The sequence below is a fragment of the Suricata suricatta genome, chromosome 5 (genome assembly GCF_006229205.1).
Source record: "Suricata suricatta isolate VVHF042 chromosome 5, meerkat_22Aug2017_6uvM2_HiC, whole genome shotgun sequence".
In the NCBI taxonomy this organism is placed as follows: Eukaryota; Metazoa; Chordata; class Mammalia; order Carnivora; family Herpestidae; genus Suricata; species Suricata suricatta.
Window position 1 is genome coordinate 13,553,450 of NC_043704.1, and position 8,621 is coordinate 13,562,070.

The 8,621-nt window shown below is 50.6% G+C and overlaps 1 protein-coding gene across 1 annotated transcript in view; it reads right to left on the reverse strand.

Annotated features, from left to right (window-relative positions):
• Nucleotides 1-7,113: 7,113 nt before the first annotated feature.
• The window catches only part of OLIG1 (oligodendrocyte transcription factor 1), a 1,997-nt gene continuing 489 nt past the window's right edge, over nt 7,114-8,621 (reverse strand). Inside the window, exon 2 of the mRNA XM_029938665.1 lies at nt 7,114-8,619. Within this exon, the coding sequence (XP_029794525.1) occupies nt 8,496-8,619 (124 nt within the window). The 3' untranslated portion in view covers nt 7,114-8,495. The remainder of the gene's footprint in view (nt 8,620-8,621) is intronic.

Below are 8,621 nucleotides of genomic sequence, written 5' to 3' on the forward strand. Positions count from 1 at the left end.
TCCTTCCTTCCTTCCCTCCTTCCTTCCTTCCCTCCTTCCTTCCTTCCCTCCTTCCTTCCCTCCTTCCTTCCCTCCTTCCTTCCTTCCCTCCCACCCTCTTCACTTTACTCAGTGCATCTGTCAAGGCACATTCCTGCCACAGGCTGAAATCTGCTCCGGGCACCATCCCACAAACACAAACACTATTTAGAGATCAGATCGCTGTGCAGGCTCCCAGCAGGCAGCCTTGGGGTAAGTGCAAAGGAGGGCTTGCTCAGTCCCACCCCTGTCTCCCTGGCAGGGGGGAAGCCCAGCACCTTGCGGGGAGCCCAGCGCAGGCCTCTGAGTTCTCTTCAGCCTCCGTGCCCAGAGCATGACTCAGTCAGTGATTTCATTCACTCGGCCTGGTGTTTATGCCACTCGCCACAAATGAGTTGATACTGTTTGGAGCTGTCCTGAGCTGACGTTATGCAGGGCAGGGGGGTGGGGGGTGGAGAAGGTCATCCAGTCAGCTTGTGGCCTCTGTGACCAAAACAGCTGAAATGTTGTGGTTTCTGAGGAACTCATTGTCTACTAATCCTTTGGTGAGGAGCAGGAAAAGCCCAGCACCCTCTCTCCCTCTACCTTGGAGAAGCATCCTGGCCTCCACCAAGGCTCCTCACAGTCTCGGTGGGTCCTGGCTGGGCTCGGGGGGCCGGCTTGGACTCGGTAGGAGAAACCCCACAAGAGAGGCCAGCGGGTGCAGGTTCGAACCAGAAGGAACTGGGGGTGGGGGGCAGGCAGGGATGAGAAGGCAGCTTTGCTCATTTCAAACAGATTTCTGCCTGGTACCACCCAATGCCGCTGGCGTGGGCCTACTCGTAAATCGCCAGAGAAGACGGAAATGATTGAGCACACCATTGCTTTCTAAACAACCCTCAGCGCTATATAGAATCACGTAAATCATGTATTTCTAGACAGTGGAATACTGTGTGAGAGGGGAAAACCACCACCATTACAACAGGCGCTGAGCTAATAGTTTATGTGCAGTGCCCCATTTGCGTCGTGAGGGCGGGTCCTAAAACGACTAGATCCTAGAGATGAGGAGACTCAGGCAACCAAACCTCCAGTAGCCCATCCAAGGTCAGGGGGCCAGCGAGTGGAGGGAGCACTTGTGAGGCACAGCCAACGGGCAGTGCCCATCAAGGCTTCGCAGGGAAGAGAAGAAAGGAGGGCAGGGAGGAGGATGGGAGAGGAGACTGGAGTTTGACTGTGCTTCCAGTGGATGGGGGTCCAGCACCTGCAGCCTCTGTAACCCCCTCCATCGCCCCCCTCCTCTGAGTTGCTGTGGGGTCTATATGAATATAAAAGACTAAAGGTCGCCTTCTTGGTGCTCTCACAGCCCCTAGAGCCATGAATTCCACAGTCCTGAGCAGGATCAAGAGTTGTCAATTCTATTTTATTTTATTAATTTTATGGAGGGAGTTGTTTTTTTTTTTTTTAAGTAGGCTTCACGCCCTACGTGAGTCTTGAACTCATAACACCGAGACCAAGAATCACATGCTCTACTGACTGAGCCAGCTGGGCATCCCTAAGAGTTGTCTATTAAATGGGGTGCTGTGATGTCCAGCTTTGTTTATTTCTCTCCGCTGGCGATGAGTGCAGTGAGAATCATTGTGTTTACCTCCTGACCACGACCATCTCTGATCGAGCAAAAGGAGATTAAGAGCCAGGACTGTGGGGAAAAACCACATCACTAAAACTGCCAGGAGCAAGGAAGCGAAACAGCAAAAGCAGTGACAACAGAATACTCCCCCCTGACTGGTAAGCTAGGTGGATAAAACAGCAGCAAATTATCTTCAATTTTTTTTTTTTACCCATTCTTCACCTGCGTAGCTGTATATTTTTAAGATCTGAATCGGACGATACTTAGTGATTGCTACCGTGAAAAGATTTTTTCTTGGTTTTGCTTTCTGTTTTTTGCCTGGATGCTCGCTGTGACGGAAGGACCAGGGACACATAATGTCTTCCAAGGTGCAGGCTGCGTGGCATCTGTCTTCTGCCCCAGCCTCGTCCCTGAGTCTCATTGCTGTCCTTCCTTACATTGGCCACCACCAGAGCTGGGAACACTGGACATGATCGTGGGCTGGGACCCAGTGAAACCTCGCTATCACATTGATTAGACACATTCCAAGTGATCTCAACTAGATCTGAGGCTGGAAGGAGAGGCAGGTGGGACAACCACAGCCTTGACTGTTGAGGAGGAGGAAGGAAATTTAGGGAGGACGATACACAGGGGTGTGGGGGAGGGAAGGTGGTGTCTCCCTCTTCCAGACAAAGCTTGATTTCTTTCAGTGTCTGGTTCCTACGATCTCCCTCAACTGGCCTCCGTGTCCTGAGTGTTCACCTGTTTGTGCTTTAGTGCTCTTATCTGTAAAATGGTGTCATCCTAGTGCCACTAACCGAAGTCATGCACACAAAGGCTTAGGACACTGCTTGGCACCTGATAAACCCAGGGTTAGCTCCGGCCAATGCCATGATTATGGTCATTCCTCGTTGGCCGCCTCTGCTATGAGCTGCTCCACCTGCCCCCCTGCCCGCTGGCCCCCGGGTGAATTAGCTTCTCCTTCTCTCTCTCCTCCCCCACAGACGAGTGTTCTACTCTGATCTTGTTAGTGTGTGGTTGTACCGCTCTGTCACTCTCTGAGGAGGTGCCCGGACTACTTAGAAGCTTCTGGGACACACCAGCCCTTCCTGATCCCAGGGCTCCCCCCCTACAGTGGGCGGTTTTTCCCCAGGTCCGGTCACCTACCTGTGGCTGGGGCTCCACATACAGTCCCCACCGTCAGGGGTGCCCTGTTCTCTATCCCGGGGCTTGGTGGCAGCCAGCGCTTACTCCCGCAGGCTCTTGGAAAATCACTCACATCCATGATAAAACACTTGGCAAAAAAAAAAAAAAAAAAAGATGCTCCCATTGTTGAGAAAATCAGAGCCCATCAGCACCAGAACACTGAGTGTCTGTGTGGGAACACAGAGAGGTGCCACAAAAGAGAGAGTCCCTAAGACACTACGCTCCCCTCCAACCCCCTGTCGTCGCCTGGCAGGTGTCTGCTCCCTTCCCTTCTCCAAGCTGCTTTCTGAAACCGTGATGACAAACATGTAACCATCGGACGCTCTCTCAGGATTTGCTTCGCCTCTGCCGCTCTCTGTCACCGATCTGGGCCTCCCTCGGGGCTTAGGGGCGAGGCTGCCAGAGAAAGTTCAAGCGGCTGAGTGGCGGCTGATCACCTGGCAGGGGACTGGCCCTGAGTCTGCCTTTTCCGGATGCCACTCCTAGGGGCAGACGGAGAGTTGAGCCAGAGAAGCTGGAAATGGCCAAAGGCCAGGGATTTTCCAAGAGGCAGGAAGAATGTGTTCATCTCTTGCCACAAGTGCTTGGGACATTCTGGTCCCACTAGGACAAACCAAGGAAGTAGCTTCTGTCCCCCGCAAAGCAGTACTGGTCCCTGGCATTGCGGCCTCTGACTACCTGTGTGGCCTTAAGCATGTCTCCTGAGCTTCCCGGGCCTCAGGTGCCTTATTCAGTAGGGAGGAGAATGGATGGATGACCTCTCACTCCATGAGCACTCCATGGGGTTTAGAGATATGATTTGGCACCTGTGGCCTTGGTCCCAGGCAGTGGCTCTGTGGTCCTTAACAAAGTCTGAGTGAGGCAGAAATGCACTCCCTTTGCTTTCAGTCCAGGTAATCCGCACCCCCACCCCAGCATCAGGCAGCCTGCAATGTTTACGGATGTGGGCTATTGCCCTGATTGTCTTGGGCTCAAGTCTGAGCTCTGACCCTTCAGTATTAGCCCGACACAAAGGGGGAAAGTTCTCTCTGATGGAGCAGCTAATCCCATGTGGACAGAAAAAATTTGGCTTCATCTCTGATCAGACATTTCAGCTCTTAGGCTGGGCTTAGTGAAAAAGGACAGGGCAGGAAGTGCTTGAAGAAGTCATTTAAGACAACGTCTCCATCAATAATGAAGCTCATCTGCGTGGAGACTGAGGAATATCTTGCTACTCTTTTTTTTTTTAACATCTTAAATTTGGTACGAGAAGCTGGGCATTGCTTGAAAAAAATATTTCCCGGGGCGCCTGGGTGGCTCAGTCGGTTGAGCGGCCGGCTTCAGCTCAGGTCATGATCTCACAGTTGTGGGTTCGAGCCCCGCGTCAGGCTCTGTGCTGACAGCTAGCTCAGAGCCTGGAGCTTGCTTCAGATTCTGTGTCTCCCTCTCTCTCTGACCCTCCCCTGCTCGCGCTGTCTCTCTCTGTCCCTCATAAATAAATAAAAGACATAAAAAAATTAAAAAAAATATTTCCCTACAGCTAACATCTGCTTGATAAAAGTGAATTTGTAGTTTTGGGAAAACATGACGTTTTTCAAACTTTTGCCTTATAAGCCTACTTCATGTGGAGTGGTAACCTCCTTGCTGAGTACTTACTGAGGCTGCAGATGCGGAAGGGGTAGTGAGTGAGCATGTCAGCGGCTTCCGGAGGAGACGCACTTTCCCAGTAGGTGTGCTCTATGCCATGGGGAGGAAAGGCATCGATTTAAAGGCTCTTCCTAAACACCACCTTGCTCTTGGCAAGTTCGTGAAGCAGTCTTGTGTGGCAGAAAGAAGAGCCTTTTTCCTTGCTGGCTTCTAGGAGGTCTAGCTAGCAGACTGGGGCTCTCAGCCTCTCCTGCCTTCTAGGAAAGTCCACAGAGACTAGGTGGGTGACCGGAACCAGATGGGTGCGTGAAAGTACTGTTGTGGGTAATCTAAGCTTTGGTAGATTGAAATAGGTCCCATGCTTGGAGTGGACCTCTTCCTTAATGGGGATATTTACCTCCTCAGTTATATATCTCACAAGGTTGTATTTTCATCCTGCTGTAATCAGTGTCCCTTAGAGGAGAACATCTGTAAATAGACCATCACTCCGGGCTAGGTAAATCCCATGGTGCATTTAGTCTGCTCTCTGTTTACTGATTGCTCACCTGGCCTCTCTACATAGAACAACATGATTTCTCAGGGCCTCGTGTATTTACCCCTTACATTTCTTTCCCTCCAATCACTGGGATTGCATGTTGGTGTTAGGCTGGGCGCAGGGACCTTTTCGGGTCACTAGTCACATGCTCCTTCTCATCTTGCTTCTGAGGCCTGATGCACCTTTCTTAAAGAGCCTGCCTTATTCCTTTTCTTCTTTCCCAACCCCTTCAAAGACCAGGTTAAATCTGTTTCTTCTCCAAAAGGCTCACTCTAGCTAAAATCAAGTGAGGTGGGCATATCAGCTAGCTCCTTTGCACATGAGACATAGCACTGCAGATTTGATAGAACAACTCCACGCTCTGTAACATGCAGGTCTAGGCTTAAACACTGCACCTGCCGTAGAATATGTTGAGAGGTCTAACCTTGTGTTATTGACACTGTATCTAAGTAGCCTTTTTTTTTTTTTTCTGTTTCAGCCTACAGGACTCTTGAATACCCACTGATGCTGTTTTTCAGGATATAAGCTCCTTATAAGGGGTGAGTCTGCTAATCTTGCTGGGCACAATGGCCAATAGATGCTAACTTAAATATTTTGATGAGACTCAAAACAGCCCTGCAGATTCCTGTTGAATTCATTCATAATCTTTAGCCACTCTGGAAAGCATGATTTTCTTGGTTAAGTAAATCACACACGGTATTCCGTTTTCTGTAAGCCAGGGGTGTTTGTTCCAATTTCTAAGTAGAGATAGGAGGAAGACCACACACTCCTTCTCTGCCCTGAACGTTCCTGTGTCTTTTATAAACGGTTTTTGGAATGATGGTGGCATTTAGGTGACGGAGTTGGGACTGTGGGAAGAAGCGTTTATTTCTAATCTCTCAGAAAAAAAATTTTTTTTCCAGGGAGGACCTGATTCGATTCTGATTTAGTTGTTGATTTTTACTTTTCTTTTGGGAGCTTGTCAAGATGCAAGGTAACCCAGGACGGGCATTAAAGAAACAGAATATCCGGATTCAAATTTACTTATTAAAAGGCCTGTGACTTTTCTGATGGCAGAGTCTAGGAAGAATGAGAAACTCTTTCCTGATATGGGTTGGTGCAGAGTTCTTTCTCCCATGTCCTCTCCTGCCTCCTCCTTAAACAAGCAGACATTTAACTGACTTAGTGGTGAAGGTAATTCCATCTTTCCAGCATTCCGCCCCTCCCCCCAACACGTTCCCCAAATGAATGCTCATCACCCCTACGTGTGTACATGCCTCAGATAAACCAACAGGGATAAAAATGGGATTTCTTTTATATTCTGCAGGTTACAGGGGACACCTCCTCTCTTAAACCCCTGCCTTTCAACAGTGGCTGGATTTCATTCATAACTACAATATGTTTAAATATTGCATGTGAGCAAGTCACTATTCAGATTCTTTGTAATATCACCTGTCACACGGAGGAGCTTTTTCACCTCTCAGAATAAAGTGATGTCCAAGGTCATTATCTCAGAGGAGACAACTCCACACTTATGTAAAGAATGGGGGAGTGCTCATGTATATACGATAATCTTTAAGCTTCTATCCACTGAAACAGAAAAGGTGGATTTTTGAGAAAGATGGTGACATACAAATTAATTTTATGATCGATGTATTTTTAAACTCATTTTTAGGAGTACCTGGGTGGCTCAGGTGGTTAAGCCTCAGGTCATGAGCTCAGGGTTGGTGAGATAGAGTCCTAGTGGGGCTCTGCGCTGACAGCTGGGAGCCTGCTTGGGATTCTCTGTCTCCCTCCTCTCTGCCCCTCCCCTGCTCGCTCTCCTACTCTTTCAAAATAAAGAAATAAACATTTAAAACTAAATAAATGTCCTCATTTATAGAGGAGGAAGTGGTAGTCAAGGGACCCATCCCCCAAACCCGGCTAAGAGCTCATTCTTGCAAAAGTCACCAACCCACGCACCTTCAGTCCTTAGATTCCTGCCTGTGATGCCTCAACTTGACAAGCAGTTGGCTGTTCATTGAATTATTTTACAAATCAGGAAGCCAGGTTTAAAAACTTTGACCCCCCAGTCATGTCTAATTACCAACTTCATCCCAGGTTTTGAATCCATCCGCGCACCAGGACGTTTTTCTTAACAAATGAGGAGGGAGGGGTGGAAATGTAAGGTCTTTCAATGTTTTATTTTGTTGATTCTTCACACAGCAAGGAAACAACGTTAGAGATAAAATAAAATGCCAGTTAAATTCGGCTACTAGCAACAACCAAAAACCTTAAACACAGAATTCAAAGCAAGCTGCTGAAAGATCATCAAATAATCTTGGGTGAAATAATTTGTTAACGTCTGTAACAAATCAAGACCGTCATCTAGTTCTTCAGCTGTAAAGCAGCGACAGGACCTGCCGAGAGCGCTTTTCAAAGATCCCTCACGCAAAGGGACAGCACAGAAAGCGCCATCTCCCCATCGCCACCGCGGCGGGGACCCGCCGCCGAGCCTCCGCGGGTTGGGCGTCAGGTCCTTCTCCGAGTGTTGTAATGAGAACGTTAATTAGCGATTGTGCTTTCGGACAAGACGGGCGGACGACTGCGAAGTGCCTTGTTACCTATTTTAGTGAACCGAGAACGCCGCTTGCGTCAGAGGTGGTTGGTTTTCGTTTTTAAGCAAGCCCGAAGGTTGGTTACGATATCTGGGGGAAGGGAAAACAAACTGGTGCATCTCAGGTTCCAAACTGTCTTTTAAAGAAGATCCCAGGATTTAAGAGCGAATAATCTCCGCAACAAAACACCTGGTGACGCGATTCTCAAAAAATTGCACTCTAACAGCCAGGGTACAAAAGCGGACTGACCTCCCAAGCCAGCACACCCAACGCCCCTGGAGTTATCGCCGCCGCCTCCCGCGGCACCGCGATGCCAACCGTCCGACTACCGCCCAGGGTTAGTTCTTCTGCTAAGCTCGGCACCAGCTGCAGGGACTAATTGGTTTTTCTCGGCTTCCTGAGGTCGGGCAGCCTCCTTTGACAGGACTTGGCTGGTGGGAACAAGGGTGCCTGTGGCCTCTGGCTGGGGAGAAGGAAAAGAACTCTTTCCCGGCCCTCGGAGAGGGGCCACTAGGTCCCCTGACTTGGCAGGTATCGCCTCTTTGAGCCTTGGCGCTGGGACTGGCCTCCTGACTCACCCCCAGCAAGCCGCGCGGTGCCTTAAAATCCACACCAAAACCCCACCAGGCGCACGACTCTGGGACCGGAGGGGAGACGGACGCTGGGCAAGAGTGGGGTTGGGAGCGAGCACTTGCTGCCCAAAGAAGCTGGAATCCACTCCGAACCCCAAACGCCCCCGACGCTCCGTCGAACATCCGCTCGCGTCACTTTTGATTTCCCCAGGGTCGGGGCGACGAAGGGGGCGCCCCACAGTCCCTTCCTTTGGACGAGAAGGTTGGAAGTGTCCTCCGTGCCCGGCCCAGCGGTCCCTGGGTGTAGGGAGCTGGGGCGCGGAGAAGCGGGGCGCCTGGACGCCGGACCGAGGTCGCGCCCCGGGCCGGGCGGGCTCTCACTTGGAAAACTGTGCCTGTACTGCAGCCAGGCCCAGGCCGGCGGGGACGAGGTGCGGGAACTTGCAGACGGCGCAGGTGCAGAGGCCCGGGCCGGCCGCGCCGCCGCCCGCGCCGCCGCCGGG